Consider the following 19,056-nt stretch of genomic DNA (forward strand, 5'->3'; position numbering starts at 1 on the left):
CTGTAACTGCAGTGCTGACCTCTTTCAGGGCTTTGATTTTTATCTGTGCACATGGCAAACCTACATCCCTTTGAAAAGGAATCGGAAAGATATGCATGCTGATAAGAGGTTATGAGGGTGTCCTAACTTACTCATTTTAAGAGGTGTGGAGAACTTCACTTTTCTGACCCGAGGAGAGTTAAAACTGCTGCAAGTAAGGAATGGGAGGAACTAACAGCCCAGCGGGAAGCTCCAGCTAGAGTCTGTGGTGTAAGGCGTAGGTGGAGGTCAGATAGCTGTCTCAGTGGATTAATTTTAGGGAGTTAGATTTGGTCACAAACTTCCAAAACCTCGAGACCAAATCAGGAACAAAGTTCCCACTGACAAATGCCACAGGATCAGGACATTGAACAGTTTATATGTTCATGCCCCCTGCATTGGTTAGCTTACCAGGGTCAAAACCTCTCTTGCAAAAGAGAAGTCACTCTTTAGTCTCAGGTGCTGTAAGTCCATATATCTAAACCAGAAAGAAATGTTTTATGAAAATCTAACCAAGATAATTAAAACATAGTAAGTAAATTATTATCAGGAAGATGCTTGGCTTCTCATCCTCAGAGGTACTACTTACAGCATCTCAAGTGGCGTTTGGGTTTTTTTTGGTTAAGATTTTTAATCAGGTGGTACCACTGCAAGACAGACAGGCTGAATCTTCTTTTCATAGCAAAACTGATGTGAAGTGAAGATGCCATCAGCTGGTGATTGCTGATCCCAAACAGTCCTTGCGTGCATGAACATCTCTTTCTTCATGGCATATTCACATTTTTAGGTAAAGGTGGCCTGAAGCAAAAGAGTTGAGACGGAAGGTTCCCAGGAAAGTGGTTGAGTCATCATCCCTGGAGGTATTTAAAAAAAATGTGTAGATGTGATGCTTAGGGACATGGTTTAGTGGTGGGCTTGGCAGTGTTAGGTTAAGGGTTGGACTCAATGATCATAAAGGTCCTTTCCAACCTGAGTGATTCTATGAAGTAACAGCTTAGCTGTAGGTGAGGACTCTGAGCGCACCTCTTTATTTCCCATTTACATGGGTGAGGCAGCTTCCAGAGCTGCCTACATTTATATTAAAAGCATAGAGACTCTTACATTATTTGCCTTTCAGTTTCTGGACCTTGAAGGATGAATTTGGGTCTTGTTTGTAAATTTATGCTTTTCACCATAAAAGGTAGACTAGTTTTTGTTTGGGTTTTAACAGTGAATGCTAATTCTCAACCAATTGCTCACGTCTAGAAGCTGGGACTTGAACAAAAGGCCAGTTACTATGAGAGTTGATAGCACTGAAACCTTCCTATTCCACTCCTGCGGGTCAAGTGATAAAGAGTGGCATCGGTCAGTGCTCTGAGCCTGCTCTCATTTTAATGAGCAGCAGCTCACATGAGTAATTCCCTTGATTTTTAATGGGATTAATTGCATGATCATTTGCTGACCACTGTGAGAAAGTCGTAATCTGGACCACAAGGTTTATAGCAGATTTTCTGAATGAGTTTAGTGCAGAAGTAAGAAGGTCACTGCTCAGAGCAGGAGGCAGGACTCCATGCAGGACTTGCACAGGAAAGCTGTTGGCAGACCCAGAGCAGTCTGGAGAGACAAAGCTTGGGGAGGTGATTTTGGTGGCGGGTTATTTGTGGACATGTGTCTGTTGTGCCAGAAGCAGGAATGGGATGTGTTTGTTCAGCCTGACTCCAGACGTGCTGCCCGAGTGGGTGGGAAGCTCATTTCCCAGTTTCCGCATACCCTCCCTGTTTCCAAATGAATCTCCCACCCTGTGACACAGTGACATGGTGACAGATTTCTTTCTGCTCATCACACCAGTCGTAAAATTGGAGGCTCCCCCTTGGCAGCATTCACATACTAATGCTTGTAAGCAGATGAACTGAGTATGAGCTCCCCCAGGTTTGCCAAAATGCATCACCCACTTGTGTGTTCTTGCCTGCCCAAAGCCAGCTACAGCCCTAACTCCATCCTTCAGGACTCTGCATCCAGACTTCCCTTCTTTCCCTTCAGGCAGAGATGCACTTACTCTGGGTAGCGGGATGACTTTCTTATTCAGAAAATCTTGTCCCTAAGCTAAATGCCATCTATCAAAGATGCGAGCAACAACTTGTGGAGACTTCCCATGTCTGAGCAGAATAACCTGGGGCTTTAAGAAAAGGATTTTTTTTCAACAATCATATGTATATTAGTAGTAATAACAATAATAATTCCCTTTAATGGAAAAAACATTTGTCACAGACTAAAGAATTTTCGACCTTCAGATTCTCTGTAGACATTAAATGAACTGAAAATATCTTTATTGGCCTTTGGCTGTTAAATCATCCACACGGGGAAAGTGCTATGACTACCAGGAGCGTTTGTGTGGTTCAGCCCTTAGCTACCTCCATTCCCAGCTGCTCCATTTATCTCCATGGTTAGTGTCTCCTCTTATCAGAGCCGGGCTGACTGGGGCTGTTAGCCATTGGCTCAGGATGCTCCATCACATCTGGGAGATTTGGGATGTTTCACTTAGACCCATTGCTTGTTTTTTGCCTGCATCTGTCTCTTCCTCGTCTTCCGCTTTGCATCCTTCTCCATGAAATCCTGCTTTTCTCGGATTTTAGATCTAACTTTGACAGGCTTTGAATGGCAGAACTGGGTGCAGGGAAGTGCTGAGGAAGGCTCTGTGCTTCTGCTGCTCTTCGTTTGGCTTTAACGTCCCTGGAGGGTTTCCTGCACTGCAGAAGCTGAAGGGCAGTCAGTGCCTTCCAGTCTGTGTTGCAGGTTCTCCGTGCTGTTAGTACTCATCTGTACAGACATTGTCACACTGGGAGTGCTTTTTTAGTCATTAATGAGAACAGCTGGGCATAGAGGTACAGGCGTAATTGCTGGGCTGCAGTTATGTCCTTGCTCAGACCCTTTCTAGGTCTGTTGGGTTTCCCATGTCATGCCTGAGATTCAGCCGTAGCTTCCTCCTGAACCTCTCGCACAGCTGCCCAACACCAGCCTGTCTCTCTTGCTGGAGCAGCACAAATACCAGACCCAACTCATTGGTCCAGGGGGCGAGCCACAAGCCAGTGGCAAATGTCATCTGGGGTCAGGGGCTTGAAGGGGACTGTCACACCCCTCCATGGGTGCCCAACCTTGTATAGCCTTTCAGAGGAGCAGCAACGTCACACCCTGTCTTCAGTTTCACACAAATGTCTGCATGTTGCCCATCGGGACATTGGCTCATATATTGAAGAAGATGAGAAATCTTCCATGCTTCCCCAAGGACTTTGCACTGGGACAGGCTGTGTCTCCATGAGTTGCCTCAGTGGCCTCTGGAGCACCTCTGCCTCCCCCCAGCTCCCTGCCATCCAGCCTGTCCCAGTGGAGGTAAGAGCTGGGGTGGAAAGTGTAGTCTAGGAAAGTTTAGCCAAACTCTTCCAGCTGCAGTTTATTGTATGTATTTTGCTGATATCCACCCTTTAGATAAATAGCGCTAAGTTATACACATTGTGACTCTCTTGATGTGGTTAAAGAGGCTTGTATTAGCCAAGCTAATCTAACTCCAAGAATAACCATGGGAATTTGACTGTGTCGGTTCCAGCTTGAATCAGTCACCATGTAGTAAAGTGAGAATTGCCTTCCTGGCTAAAAGTGTAGCAACAGTGAAACTTGAAGTCAATCAGTGGGGATTCCTTCCCCCTCTTTTTTTTTTTTTTTCTCCCCTTTTTTCTTTGAACAAAACTCCTGCCCATGTCTGACCTCAGACACTCAGAGCTCTACCTACAAAAAAACAAAATTTCCCATTTTCAATAAAAACCATGTCTCTGTAGGCAGAAAAGTGAGTTAGCCAACAATCCGCAGAGCTATGGTCTATTTATTTACCAGGCTGACTCCCTGATGGGGAAACATGTGGGATCTTTTAATTTTTTCTCCTGCACAGATGTTCCTTCTACTCCCGAGTTTCCTCTTGATCTTTGGTTTGCTGTACCATATGGTGAAAATGCTGGAGATGTTCTGTGTGGTGGAAGAGGAGAATGATTCTGTGTGCTTAAAACAAAAACAGTAAAAAAAAAAAAAATCTGACTGTTTTTTCCCCCATGTTAGCAAAAAAATATTTTAAAAGGAAATCTGTTGAGCTAGCAAAGGCACTGTTAACACCCCCCCCCCTCACTGTTGGCCAGGTAGCACTGCTGAGGTTAAATGCTGATTGATGAGCCCCTCCACATGCAGCTTTTGCTGCCACTTTAGGTATTTGTGTTGAGCTGTAGATCCAGTTCAGGTGAGGAGATAGGGGTCCTGCAAGGTCAAGTAACAGGACCTCTTTCTTTCCTTCCTTACCTTCCTCAGAGGCCACAGGGCCTGTGGACTGTGTGTTGAAAGACATCTCTCCTAGTCTGTTGGAAACGTTTCACCACGTTAGCAGGAGCTTTGGTGTTCCTCCAGCCCAGGGGAGCCAGGGCTTCTGTGTAGGATCAACAGGGACATAGACCATTGCATTGTACATCTGAAGTGTGGGAGAAAATAAAACAGAATATGAAGATTTGGGTATTTGTCTTGGTTCTACCATGGGCTGAATGACAGTGAAAGGGTGCAGGGGGTGAATGGGAGGGGTGAGAGGCTCTGGAGTTTTCAGGGCTGGGGATGGTCTCTCTTGGGCAGGTTCATGATGCCATTGGAGCAAGTGCTCCTCTCCTTTCTGGCTGAGGTTGTGCATGGCCTTCTGGCTGCAGTTCAGCCTTAGTGGCACTGGTCCATCCAGGCTCGTCACCCAAAGAGAAACTGTAGGGACTCATTCAAGGATCAGCATGTCAGCATACTGCTTTCCTAGGTTTGTTTCCTTAGAAAGTCACTGGTGGTCAGCAGTCTGCTCCGCTGTGCAAGCTGGCCGTAGCCATCAATATTCCTTTGAGCTCCTCAGGTTGAAGGCTGGTGGCAGGTTTGCGGTACCAGAGGGTCCTGAGCCTGGTTGGCCCTTAGGGGTGTGTTAAAAACAGGTGGTTGTGGTGGGCAGGTTTTCGGAGCTGGTGGGGCAAGATCTTAGCTGCTGTGGGTGAAACTCTGGCTCGGGTGGTCCGTAACTGTGTGCTAACAGGTTCTCGTCATGTGCTAAGAGCACACTCACCTTGAGCTGCACTTGCTGGCCATCGGTGGTGGTGGTGGTGTTCTCTGGGATGCTCTGCTCTCCGAGGCCTTCCTCCCTGCTGCCCTTTCTCTGCTGCTGTCCTCCATGCAGGGACTGCAGTGGAGGCTATTCCCCCCAAACCCACCTCTCTCCCCCTGGGAAAGCAGGAGCACTCTTACCGGACCCAGGGCAGTGGGCAGTGCCTTGCCAGCAAGAAAGCAGAGTGGGTGTTTTATTAAATATGCTTTAATCCGATTGCTTGAACAGCATTTTTAGCCAGGCGGGTGGTCTGTCACACGGACGGGTAAAAACTGTGTCTCCACCAACGCGGGCAGGCTGTGGATTAGAGACAAGGCATGTGTTTTGTGAGGAATAATGAGAGCCTAATTTTAGAACGGCAGCAAGGCCAGGCTCAGATGTCTGCCTGGGCCCTGTCCCAGCTCCTCTGTGCTGCCAGAAACTTTGCCCTCCCTTTCTTGGAGTGAACTGTATCGCACCTTTTTATGCACAGGCTGCCCTGCAACGAGGCAGAGCAATTCCTGCAGTTGCTTTGCTTTGCTAATCCTCTCTGAAACCACACACAGGCCAAGAGATCCCCTGGTCCCTATGCGGCCAGTCTGTGTTTCCCCCCTGAGAAATTTGTTCTGTTTCTTTTGCAGATGCAGCTTCTGGACAAGTTCCCTATTGAAGGAGGCCAGAAAGACCCCAAGCAAAGAATCATCCCTTTTCTACCAGGTAATGCTGTGGGGAAAGCCCTAAATAAGATGGGTGAGAACAGTTGGGGACTGCAGTTCCCCAGCCACCATCTCTAGTACTTTTTGTGACCACTCTTACAAATGCCTTTTCCCTGGGAGCTCGTACATGCGGCCTTGTGATACCAGACCTCCCCTTCCTCCTAAAATAACCGACATAGTGTTTAGGGCTCCCAGGGGATCTTGCATCAGCTGTTCAGGTTCAGGTTGGCTCGTGCCCTGCCACACAAAAGGCATTCGATGGCTTCTGGGGGCTGTGCCTGTGGGGTGCCACCAGGCAGCCTGAGCCTGGGCCACCAGCTGGGAGGCCACTGGAGACTAGAGGCACTGTCATCTTCATTTCTGGATGCTATGGCTCTGCAGGCACTGTTACTGTACAATGAGGAATGAATAATTAGAGCTGCCACTGGGATATAAAGGAAACTGAAAGAAGGTTAAATGCAAACAGGGATTTCTGCAGTGCTGGCCAAAAAGATAAATAAATATCTCTTTGGCCTTGAGCCACTGTCCCTCTGACAGCTTTCAGAGAGAGCCGGTACATGATGGATATTATCTCCTCAGGGTAATGGCACACACTTCCACACAGCTTCTTACGGCAGGGATGGCATCGGGGAGATGAGCCAGACCGCAGCATGCTCTTGGAAATGCACGCTCAGGCCAGCTCTCTATTGTCTGACTGCATGATTCTGGCTGTTGGTTTAAAGTTCGGCTCACTGCACTGCCTGCCAGAATAAATGGAGTATTTTCAGCCTGTTAAAAGGTCTGTTCTGCCCTTAACTATAAAAAGGAGATCCCAGCTCTTCCCCAAAGGGTCTGTAAAGAGAGGCTGGGATGGGGGGGCTTAGGACTCTCCAGGAGCATGCTGCGGTCCCTGACATCGTTTGCAGGCAGAGCAGCTGCTCCAGATGTGTGGTGAGCACAGCTCCACGACTGGTGGGGAAGCAGGGACTTGGAAACTAGCAGTGCAAATATGTGGGGAAGCAGGGACTTGGAAACTAGCAGTGCAAATATGTGGGGAAGCAGGGACTTGGAAACTAGCAGTGCAAATATGTGGGGAAGCAGGGACTTGGAAACTAGCAGTGCAAATACGTGACACAAGCATCAGAGCTGCAGTAGGGCAGCGCGGCAGCCTGGCAGCCTCGGCAGATCTTCTAGCAGACAGCCCCAGGACTGCCGTGCTCTGTGCTGCAGCCAGACCTGCAGCCAGGGGGAGGTGGTGTTGCCCTCCATTTCCAACCTGGGGTGAGGAGTCCAAGCTGGGCTCTCTTTCCAGCTGTGCCACCGACAAACTCATAAAGAAGTTCCGTTGTGAAACCTCTGTATGATGAGGATGGATATTGTTGGCCTGCCTTTCTTGCTGGAAAGCATTTTGAGGTCCTTGAAAAGCACTGTGTAGGAGTGCAAATGGCTTTAGGTGAGGCACTGTAGGAAAATCTCTTGTCTGCAGGTAACAGTTGCTCCTCCTGTATTGACCATGAATGGCCCATTTCTTTTACTTTGTCCTAGAAAAATGCTGGCTGAATGCAGGTGACTGATGCTCACTCAGCCTGTGATGCATGTCCTGATATACGGCTGGGTGATACTTGCGGAGGATGAGATACATCCCATATGCCCATTACAACACTTCCTACCCTTCCCACCCTTCAAGAACATGAGGGAGATGGTACTGCTGCATGTCGTTGAAGGGAAGAGTTATATCTGGAAAACATTTGGGTTGACTTAGCGTCCCAAAGAGAGAAGCTGCCAGAACAGAATACTCTTCAGCTGTATTTAATTTAAAATTTCTGTGATATATGCTCTACTTTTGATATCGAATCTCTGCCTCTTTATTGTTGAACTGCTGAAAAGCCCTTGTTGCTTTACTTGGGAACAAGGTGACTCAGCTAAATGTCAAACAGTGTCAAACTCTGTTAAATAAACTAGCTGCCATAATTAGAATACGCATGGCATTTCTGCAGCTGGAGCCATGGATTACTGAAATGAATACCTAGCTATAAACTCCCTTAATTAAAAAACAGCAGGGCAGATGTTTGTGCTTAAATCCTACTTTTATGAAGATGTTATGATCTTGCTTGCTTATTATGGGCCTGATTCAACCAAGCTGGAATGACTCTGCTTGCTGGGTTCTGAGTGCCTGGGGTTTGCCCGTGACACTTGCAGGCTCGGGCATCTTCCCCCCATCAGGTCTGGTTTAGGAAGCTGATGTGTGCCAGCCCATGACTTCCTGCTTGTCCGCAACACTGTAGTGCTCTCCTGAAATAAAGGCATGATCTGAGCCAGGGAGCTGAGGAGCCACCTTCGCAGGTCACTTTGCCGTGGCTGAGGGTGCGTGTGGGACTTGCTGGCAGGTCACCCGTAGTGTGGTGCAGCTGCAGCAGCAGCCCGTGCAGCCACTGCTCCATAGGCAGAAGTGGGTGGTGGTGGTACCTGAATCAGCGAAGGGCTGGAAAGGAAGAACTGAGCATGGCTGCAGCAGATTGGGCCAGAGGGCCACGTGGCCCTGGGGGTGGCCCGTTGTGGGTCCCAAAGGAGGGGTGCAGTATCTCCCTCTCTATACCCTGACTGTTTAGCAGTCGCAGCAAGGGTTGGGGGATCCAAGACAATGAGTCTGTTTCTGGCATGGAGAGGGAGAGGAGAAGATGTCTAAACCAAGAGATGAATGGCCATTGGGACACCTGCCTGGTCTATCCACGATCATCTGGGTGGCAGAAAGGGTGTACAGAGGGTCTCATTGGGTGAAAACAAGCTCCGGCATCTCCTTCCCACAGGGAAAGGGCTAGTGTGTGCTCAGCTGTCATGCCAGTAGGATCAGGAGCACCAGTCAGCTACGCATCTGGAGCAAGAGGCTAGACAGTCCAGGTCCTGTTCCTTAGGCGCAGTCACGCTGTGTCTCGGCTTACCCTGCACAAAGCAGGGATGGTGGTGCATGATCCTGATTTGTGAGGAAAGCAAAAGGTGTCCCGCTGCCCTGTTCAGCTCCCAGCTGTACATCTCCGTCCCTCCCACTGTCTGAACAGATCACGGATTCCTTGGGTACTAGAAGGTGTTTCACTGCAGGTTTCTTCTCCACCTGGGTGAAAATGGCTGCTGCTTTGCTGACTTGTAATGTGTTGGCTGTGATTTTTGCAAGTTCAGAGCCTTGCCCTCCAAGGAGAGACCGTACTGGGTCCAACAGGACAAAAGTGCAGTTTTTCTTTCCTCTAGACACCTTTATCTTATTTTTATCAAATTTTTTTCTTCATATATATTTTTCCCCTTCTTCGCTCTTACACAAGTAAGGACTCTACAGCTTTCAGTGCCATGGAGAGGAGCAAGGAAATAATAAGCAGTTTCAGGTAGTCCTGTAAAAGATGTCCTGTGGATAACTTTGAAGTTTTGTTTTACTTTTTGAGAGTCACTCCCCTGCCCTCAATTTTTCTGTGATTTTTTTTCTTTTAACCATACAGAGAAGGAAAACCTGCTATTTTTCCTTCCCTTTCCCCATTTTATCTTCTTCCCATGACTTTTCCCTTTCTTCTCTCTGATTTCCCTTTTTACTGTTGGAAAAGTCTGCATCTTGGGAGGTGAGGCAGAACAAAACCGTTTAAGAAACCTATTTTTCTGGGGTGGTCAGAGACCATTTTTGTAGTTGATGGTATGAATTTTTTGTGTGAGAGTATGGAGAGAGACTCTGGAAGAGTGAGAATAAAATTTGCTGCAAAAAAACCTTTCTAGACCAAAGACGGTTTGTCACTGTAAGAAGACACAGATGGAAAGCGCTGTTTGGCTGTACCAGTGTGGCTGCTGGTTGAGCCCATTTGCAATGCACTGATTTCTCCGTCACCTTTCCTGCTGCATATCTGAAGAGTGATCTTTGTAGTGTGGACTTGAAGCTTTGCTCCCTCCCTGTCAGATACTTCTATATCTGCATCAGCAGAGAGAAGAGGTTATGGATTTGGGCTCCCTATTTCAGGGATCTTAAGGTGAATAATGAAAGAACTTCTGCTGGAAGGAGAAGAGTGGACTGCTGAGCTTCTGGAGAACATGGCAGCAAATACAAATGGCAGAGACAGGGCAATGCAACTCTGGGATTAACAGTTTTGCAGTGGTTGACTCAAGACTTCAGGGCTTGCATTGTTTTTCATTTCTTTTGGCACTAAATGGAAGAGCCATCTGGACACAAAGCCAAAGTTGGAGGGATGTCAGCTCTTCTTGCTCCACTGTGTCTTCCAGAGGGTGGCCTTGGGGAAAATACACTGCACAGCATAAAATCATCCTGTCGTGCTGGCTACTGGGCTGCAGATCCCTGCCGTGGAGAGAGGCTTGGGCTTTCCATGGCATGGAGGGCTGGGCACTGATGATGGCAGCCCCTTGCACTTTCTACTCAGATTCCAGCTTGGTCCCTGCCTGGACTTCAAAGCAGTTTTGAGCTCTACTGAAAAAACACAGGAGATTTTTGCCATAAACTGTTCTGGAAGGGGAAGATCCTTATGGGATGCCTGCTCTGCAGCTTCCCTGCTGCCTGGAGAGGGAGACGTTCTGCTCAAGGAGACTGCTTTGTCTGGTTTTCCTTACCCTTGGGATGCTGAGTCCCATCGCAGGGGACCAGGGGGGCTGGTGCAGGCTGCCCTACCAGCTCACTCAGGCAACTGCAGAAGCAACACCCTGGCCTGGCTCCAGTCCCTGCCTCGAATGCTTGGGAGCCTCTGCCAGAAAGGCACCTTTTCTTTTCCTTTCTTTCCCACTCAGATTTTTCTCCTTCCTTGATTAGGGTAAGGAAAGAGGAAACCATACTTTTCATGCCACGTGCTACCAGCGGAGCTTGGTGGCTGTGTCCTGGGGCACCAGGAGGGATGCCAGCATGATGGATGAGATGTCAATGAGCCGTTGTCTGGCCTGCTGTGCCCCGATGACCTGCTTTCCCCTGCCCCACCCCCGGAGAAGAGAAACACCCCAGGACCATCTGAAAGGGGTCACTGGGACTTTCTCTTTCCTCGGCCCTGAGGCAGTGGGAACACTCGGTGCCCCTGCTGAGGCATTTTAAGGACAGGCAGCACACACAGGGTGGCTGGAATATCCTTGCAGGTAGAGCAAGGTTTGGCCCCCGTTTTTGCTCCTGAGCTGCAGCATGTGGCTGGTGCCAGCGATGGTGGGAGGGGAGCGGGGGGAGCTGCTCTGTGCCAGGAGGGCTTTGCCCGACTTTAATCTCTGGGCAAGGCTCCCAGTTTCCCAGAGAAACCCCAGCCTCTCCTCCTCCCCTGCCCGAGGTGTGCTGCAGGCTGTTCCCCCAGCCAAGTGGGAGCCGGGGGTGCAAGCCCCAGCCGAGTCTAGTCCCGTGTGTGAGTCAGGAGGGCTGGGAGAAGGGAGAGGTGCGGTTGCAGAGGGTGTGGGAGGCCATCCCAGCACCGCCCAGATACCTGGGGCTGGCGAGGGGTGCTGGCAGGCGGGGAGTGCTGGCGGCGGCTGGGAGCCTCCCCATTTTGCACAATGCAGGAGGATGGGGAATAACCTCTCCCCAACGCTGGCCGGGACCTTCCTCGCCTCTGTTTCTGCTGCTCGCAGGCCACAGTGGGGAAGGAGATCTGCCGATGAACTGCATCCCAGGTGGATATGTCTGCTTTTTGGGTTTGGCTTGGTGTGTTGGTTTTTTTCTGCCCACCCCCCCCACCCCCCCCCCACCCCCCCCCCCGCCCCTTTCCAGTGCTGTCTTTGGGGAAAAGGAAGCCGAGCAGAAAAGCTTGAGCAGGTTTGCAACAGCAGGATTTCATCCATGGTGATGAGAGCAGGTTTTTTTTTCCTTTGGTTGTGTATATTCTAGCTTTGCTCCTTTCGTTTTTGCTCTGGGCTGGAGGAGAAACTGCATTTTGTTCAGAGATCTTGGGCAGTTATGCTTGAGCAGAAGCAGGGATGGCAGGCTCATCCTAACAACCAGCGCTGTGGTGACCTTCAGATCCAGCAGATCCCATTCCACCTGTGTTGAGACCAGGATTAGCAAAATTAGGACGTGGCCATGTGTAATTTTGTCAAAGGTGCTGTGTTCCGGCACTGGTCAGTGCTTGCGAGGTGTTTTCGACGTTTATTCTGCCCACCTGGGGAGGCAGGGGGCACGGTGACTGTAAAGGAGCACACTGGCTGAGGAGTACCCTTGGAAATCTCGGAGATACTCTTACTGTAGGCTGTATTCTCCTTTGGAGAGGTGGTTGCTAGCAGGACATTTAAAAGGAAAAGCGTTCCCTGTCCTTATTTTTAGCTGGATTTTGTGTGCAAAAATATTTAATTTCAAACTTCTTTTCCATTTTTTTATTGTCTTGCCCTGCAGCGCTCTGTGCCAGGGCAACAAGGTGTTACTAAGTGATTATAACTTTTCTTTGGAGTCATTCAGAATTCCTGACCTACACAGAAACAAACAGTGTTGCAGCAGTTCAGAGCCAGTCAAGAAGTAGCTTAGAGGTTAAAAATTATCTTTATCTTAGACCCAGTTATATCTTACTTTTTAGATTAAAATAATATGAATTAAGTTACCTTAAACTGTGTTCTTTCAATATGCAGGGGTAGTCTTGCAGGTGTGATAGGCACACACACACAGAGAGAAGAGTCTCAGGTGTCTGGTTTGCTCAGCCTTACCTGTCTTAACACAAATAACCAAGATATTGTACTGTGCTTTTCTGAATATGGAATGGCAGAATTTCTTAGATGGAGAAAAAGGACCTCTGCCCCCCTATCCCCTTCCCACCCACCTGCTGTAAATCACCATCACCGTCCCCTGTCCCCACCTCAGAGGGGCTGCCAGGAGGTGGGGAGGTGGTCCATGGCACTGTGCATGGGATGCTGGGGGCTTGAACAGCTACAGAGAGCTTTTGGGGGGCCACTCTATAATGCAATATAATTTCCTTCTAATGTACACGTTTTCAATTTTCCTGCCTGTTCTTTGAAAGGGGAGAGTGCCTCTAGGTTTAAAATGAACTTATATTTGAGCCAGGGTAGTGTGTTAGCAAAACGGCTAACAGGTCCTTGGCTTGTTTCCACTGCAACTTATTTAGGACTTGGGTGATGCTGAGCTTCTGGTGAGCTGCTCTTCAGCAGCGTCTTTGTTTGAGAAAGAAGTTTCTATTGTTTCTTTCTATTTTCTGCCTTGCTGGGAGAGCTATTGTGGAAAATTCATCTCCTGTCTCTCACAAGAGGAGAATGGATTTCCTGTCGGCTCCAGGCTTGAAGGGAAAGCAGGGGCTGCCGGGAGGAAGCGGCTGTTCCTTGGTGGGGCAGCAGGAGGATTGATGATTTCGAGGGGGTCAGGCAGGCATATTATTTTCTTCAGGCTCCGTGGAGATATTTTTAGGGTTTAAGTCTTTTCTGGTTGAAAGACAAAGTCGTCAAGTGTGAGGTCATAGGATGCCCTTAGGCTGCTTCCTATTGAAGAAGCTGCGGAAAAGGCAGCTGCCAGCGACTGCCAGCTTTCAGAGCTGCCCACTGAGGAAGGGGCTGCAGCAAGCCCCATGTAGTGGGGTGCAGGGGGGCTTTTGGCTTTGCATGCTGAGCCTGTTTCACAGGCGGCGTCAAGCCTTCTGGAGGTCTTCAGGCATTAATAGGGCGTAAGCCAAAGGCCTGGTTTCATGGCAAAAGGAAGAAAAAGGGGGGAAAAAAATAACGATACTGGCATCTGCCCAAGTACCTGGACCTCTTTCCTCTCTTTCAGTCTCTTCTAAGTCCTTTCTTAGCATCCAAAACCCACCATCTGGCAGCTGAAATGAGGGACTGGAGTAGGAAAAACCTACAGAATATTTTGCTGGGGCTTGTACCTGCTCCTCTCACATGGGTTAAGAGCTGGTGTGTTGCTCAGCCAGAAACCACCTCTGGGCAGAAATCAGCATATGCAGAACGTGATGTGCCTCTCATTAGACCATTGGAGTCTCCTGATGAGCGTTTTCTAATGATCAAGCCACAATTTCAAGGGAAAATAAGGAATGGAAAGGGGTTTTGGTTTGCTTGAAGCCAGAGCTAATGGGGATTATTTTTTTAATTTTTTTTGGTGCTGGATGCTAGACCAAAAAGGCCAGGGCAGGTTTTCAGTGCAGTATAGCTGCTTGGACTCCTTGGGGAAATATACAGATATTTTAACTCAGAAATTAGTTGGATTTTGATTTTTGTTTTTAAAGGCAATAAATAAACACGGTTATAGACTTGAAAAGCAGTTTGAGCTGCATTGGGCTTCTCGTTTCCTCAGGCAGCCGTTCCAGATGAGTGTGCCCTCTACTACTATAATTACTTTTTAAAAATAACTCTGCAAGTCTGTAATCTAAAGTGGGTGGTATGTAGCAAGTCTGAGAGCATTCTGCATTCAACCCACAGGCTGGGGAGAGGGTGGCTTTATATAAGGGTTTGCTTGTCTTCGTCTCTGGGTTGAAATCTGACTTTTTCCCACAATCCATCGACAAATGGCCCATATAATGAAAGTGCTTTTTTACGTGGGAGTCAAGCTTGCAGGGGCTCGGATGGCTTTGCAGCCCCACAGGCTCTAGATAGCCCCTCTGGATGTTACTTCTCTGCCTGATCTGCGTTTGTTGCATTGAGATTTAAGCTGCCTGGGCAATAGAGGAGAGCAGAGCCCAGCAGAGATTCACAGCGAAGTAATAGTCTAGACCTCTGAATCTGTTTTCAGCCCCCATTGCCTTTTGGCTGGACCAGCTGATTTATTTATATACTCACATGCCTAAAATAGGTTCTGATTATTTTTTTCCTGTGGATTGGAAACAATGAACCTGGGAATTTGCTGCCTGATCGCAAGTGATTTCTCCAACTTTACTTTCTCTATCTATTAAGCTTTTTGGGTGCTGATGTTCTTAAGCACGGTGTGTTTGCAGACCTCCCTGCTCCACAATGCAGCTATTTTCAGGCTCTAGTGAACACATTTGTCCTTACTCATAAGGGGATCTTTATACTCAGGAGCAGAGTGAGGGGATACTGCGGGCAGGGATTTGCCAAACTGAATCTATTTCCACTATAATGAAATAACCCATGGCAGTGTCTGCCCCCCTGTGATATTTTTTAGAGTTGTAGTCATGTTTAATGGGAAAGCTGAGGTGAAGAGAGGGAAGTAACACGGGGATTAGAAAGGGGAAGCCAAGGGAAGGTAGATGAGGAAAATAAAGTAAGTCCTAGAAGTGGGAAATTCAACCCTCTTGAGCTTCTCCCATTCAGAAAGGTGCTAATACAGGCCCCAGGCTTGTACTCAGGATGGAGGTAATTAATGTTTGCTCTCAAATTTCCTTGGGTCTGAAGTTAAACACTTTCACCATGTCATTTTCTATCAGGATTTTGCCACCTCTAAATAAAGAGTAGAAAATTGCGTTCCTTCTGCTTTTACATCCTAAGCATTGGCAAGTTCAGACTTGCAGGTTTCTTCTTGTATTCAGCGCTCTGAACAGCACAGGGCTAGCCCGGAACAAGCAGAACGTTTACAGTCTGGTTTGGCCTTTGCTGGGGTTTTATTGGAGGTGTTCGGGCTGGTGGGCAGGTCTCACTGAGTGCACCGTTAGATGTGATTCCCACCAGATCCTTCCAACTCTTCCCACTGAGCGCAAGTTAGCTTAGTACCCTCTCAGGCAAGCAGCAGAACCATCAGGCCAGAGTACAGGGTAAAGGCCTTTGTGCCTATTCCCTCTAGGCTGTGTCGTCACCACTGGTCTATTTAAGTCATTAGATGCGGGGAGCAGAAGGAAAAATATTCCTGTCTTAATCTCAGCTCCTACAAAACAGAGCAGATGCAGACTTGTGTGTTTAGCAGATTTCCTCTTGGGAAGAGAAGTCTTCTACAGATAATAATCCTTTTAGCAACATCTCCAGTGAACGGGGCTTTGTCTGAAGAACAAAGAAAAAGTCGCAAGCTTGAAATATGCCTGAATTTCCTGAGAGCGCTCGCTGCTGCGTGCAGGCAGGAAGCTGTGTTAGTCTGGTTTGGATGTTTGCTCTGAAGTGGCATAAACAGAGTGTCGGGTCTCCCGGGATCCTGATCTGACCCATGGACCAAGGGATAGGGGTTCCTCTAAGCTGCAGATGTGAGAAGGACTACTGTAGTGAGGAAGTTCTCTGCGCATGTCCCTGACTATCCTGTCTCCCACCTGGCCAAAATCCACACTCTGAAGATGCTGGGTGGATGCAGGAGCTGGCAGCAGGGATGAGCGGTGCAGCCACAGTAGACCCAGCACGCACGGGTGTTAAGCTGCCAGCCAGCAGGGAACTCATTTCCTGCACAATTATGAAAACAGCTGATCTGTAACATTTTAAGAAGGGCGAGAAAATACAGGGCAGGGGAAGGAAGGCCCTGGCTACATAAATATTTACTTTTGCACAATGTCCCAGCCACCCCCTTCTCTCAGGGGCTGGAGAAGAAGGGGTTGCTTGCTGCTGGCTTTGGTACGTGGTGACAGGGGAGGGGAGAGCCACCGGTGGGCTGCCTGCAGCTGGAAGGAACACACTCTCCACCAAGCAAAAGCTGCTCTGCTGGAGTGTGATACTGCCCTGCTTGACCCCCCTGCTGCATCCCACTGCCAGGGATGTGCTGCTGGGCTGCCACAAGCTTGCTTGAACCACCTGCATGGGCCTCTCTTCCTCCTCCTTGGTCTTGCTCTAACAAAGTCAAGCTAGCGAGGTGCATTCCTGCTCCTTCCCGAGAACAGCCTTGGGAAGGGATTTGGGGAAATGAAGGCACAAAGCTTTCAGGGTAGTGCTGCTGCAGGAAAATGAGGTGTCCAGGATTTGGGGACTGCAGCGCCTCGTGTTATGCCACCATATCATACACCCATTACCAGCCAGGTTTGGAGCAGATGCGAGCCACGTTGTGTGCAGAGGTGGCACTTGCTAGACCTGATTGAAAAAGACCCTCGTACACAGGTCAAAAAAGGACCTTCAGAGGTAGGGAAAAGATTCTTCTTTGATCATAGCATTGTTCAGCCTGATATAATCCTGGTTTTCAATTCCTTTCCCTCACCCTAGACAAAACTTATTTTTTCCAGCCCTGTCAAAGAGAGGGTGAATTGATGCTCTCTGGCTGTAAATGCTGTTTGTTTGTCCTTTCACTAACCCTCCTCAGTTGGGGTGTCTGGTGCAGTGCCATGCAGATGCTGTGTACATTTGACACAGTATCTGACCGCTGGAGCAGCTCCGAAGTCCCTCCTGTGTGTACTCAGCGGGTGGAGGGAAGGCTGCTGCGTGCTTTGCCTGAGGTCCAATTAGTCTGTGTTTGTAACCAGGATTGCACTGTCTAAGCCATGTTTCTGCAGTACAGCAGTCTGCCACGGTTGCGTCAACATGAGGTGACCCGTATGTAAGGAGATTCAGCAAGTCCCAGTAATAGTGACACTGATCTACTGGTGGGTCTCAGTGTATTCTGCTCTCCCCATACTGTCTATGAAACCAGAAGAGTTGGAATAGGTACAACTCAGGGATTTGTTTCATGCAAGTGGGTGATGTGGTAACAGAGGTACCTCTAGCCTGTCCCCCTCCACCTCTTTCATCAAGGAATATTGGCTAAGCTCACTCCCCAGGACATGCACCATCACTCACTGAATAAACACGAGGGATTTGTGTTGTGGGTTAATTCTGCTGCTGGAAATCAAACCCCATCCGTGGTCAGATGACATCTTTTTTCTTGGAAAGGGACCAAGGTTAAGAAGACAAGGAAGGCAGGTGAGTTAAAATATGTCAAAGTCTCTTGGATGTAAGTAAAGAATATAAATAAAAGCCTTTTAACTTGGCAAAGAACTTCAGAGTGATATGGTCAGGTTCAATTTAGCCCAAACATTGCTTTATGCCATTAAGCTGTTATCAAGTTTTGGTTCAATTGCAATAGTTTTATGGCTTCAGTGCAGTGGGAACAGTTGCAGCCTTTATGCAAGTAAAGCATTTCCACCAAAACGCTTGCAGTGAAGACTGCTGTATTGTGCAGGTACCTGGGAGTGAAACTGCCTGGAAATGAATAGCTGGGAAGGTGACCTTCCCTAGCTCTTTTCTTTCTCCATTCCAGAGTAACTACACAATCTAAGGATTTATGTCAGGAACAATGAGGGGATTTAAATGAGGCTTAGTTTTACATTCTCATTAACGAATCCTCAAACTTAGTAATAAAAGCTTAACATTTTTACTTATTTCCTCTTAAGCTTCAAGCATGTCTGATTCAGCAGTGTCTTGAGATGATTTGTCGGGATGAGAACATAAGTCACATCCCTCTTCCTTTTGGGATTAATAGGGAACTAGAATAATCTTGTACCCATAATATTATTTCAATTGGGTTTGCATAATAGCCTGGAAATTATTATACTTGATGCAGTGTTTTGTAATGATGATGCTTTATCCTTTGAAGTTAGGTTAATTCATGCCACTGTGTCAGATCCACACAAATAATAAAAAAGTTTTCCTCCCCCAGTTTTTCTTAACTAACTCTCACTTTCTGATCCAGGTTTTACTATGGTCAGTTAGAAGTGAATGGATTTTAATGCTGTTTCTGCAGATATCCATCACCATCATAACCAGAAAAGTCCCATTTTACAGTCAGTGTATTTACATGTCAGTGTGGCTGTGGGTTTAGGAAGATCCTGGTGTTTCTAAGGAGTCTTGCTGTGTGCATGCCTGTGCTCAAAAGCTCTGCAGAGCATGAGTAATTCCACCAAAATCACTGTAGCTGACCCTCTCTGTGAGCCAAGGTTTTCCACATGCGTCCGGACCCTTATTCCTGGCTTACATTAGAGAAAGCGACAGAAATCAGCCCCCCCTGTAATTACTTACAAGGTGCGAGCTAGGCACATATGTAAATATTTTCAGGGTCACAACTTAGCTCTTTAGTTTTAATTTACTTTGTTATTAGTAATCGTTTTTGAAGAGATTGAAAATCCCACCCATAAGTTTCCGTAGCGCCAAGCCTCCTCAGCCTTGAGCTCTGCTCCCTGTGGTATCATTGCATTTACTGTTGACTTCAGCAGGAGCAGTCACAGCAGGTCTGAGTGCTTTTGAGAACCCTTTCCCTGTGTTTTTCTGTATAAAGCCTATCACTGTTGCTGCCAGATTATGTGACACTGGGGTTTAAATTTACTTAAGAATGAAATCAAACTGATAAGAAGGCTAAGATGTAATAAAGCTAAGCAAAGTAAATTTGCTTTCTTTCTAAGACAAAGCGACTTTCACAAGGTTTTAATTTTCTCTGGCCCAAGTGGAAAA

General features: G+C 47.8%; 1 protein-coding gene across 2 annotated transcripts in view; it reads left to right on the forward strand.

The window, feature by feature from the left end:
• Positions 1-19,056, forward strand: part of SH3PXD2A (SH3 and PX domains 2A) — a 272,059-nt gene that overhangs the window by 73,126 nt on the left and 179,877 nt on the right. For both annotated transcript variants that reach the window (XM_055720441.1, XM_055720440.1), the window contains exon 3: positions 5,779-5,854. In XM_055720441.1, the coding sequence (XP_055576416.1) occupies positions 5,779-5,854 (76 nt within the window). The remainder of the gene's footprint in view (positions 1-5,778; positions 5,855-19,056) is intronic.

The sequence above is a fragment of the Falco cherrug genome, chromosome 9 (genome assembly GCF_023634085.1).
Source record: "Falco cherrug isolate bFalChe1 chromosome 9, bFalChe1.pri, whole genome shotgun sequence".
Classification (NCBI taxonomy): Eukaryota; Metazoa; Chordata; class Aves; order Falconiformes; family Falconidae; genus Falco; species Falco cherrug.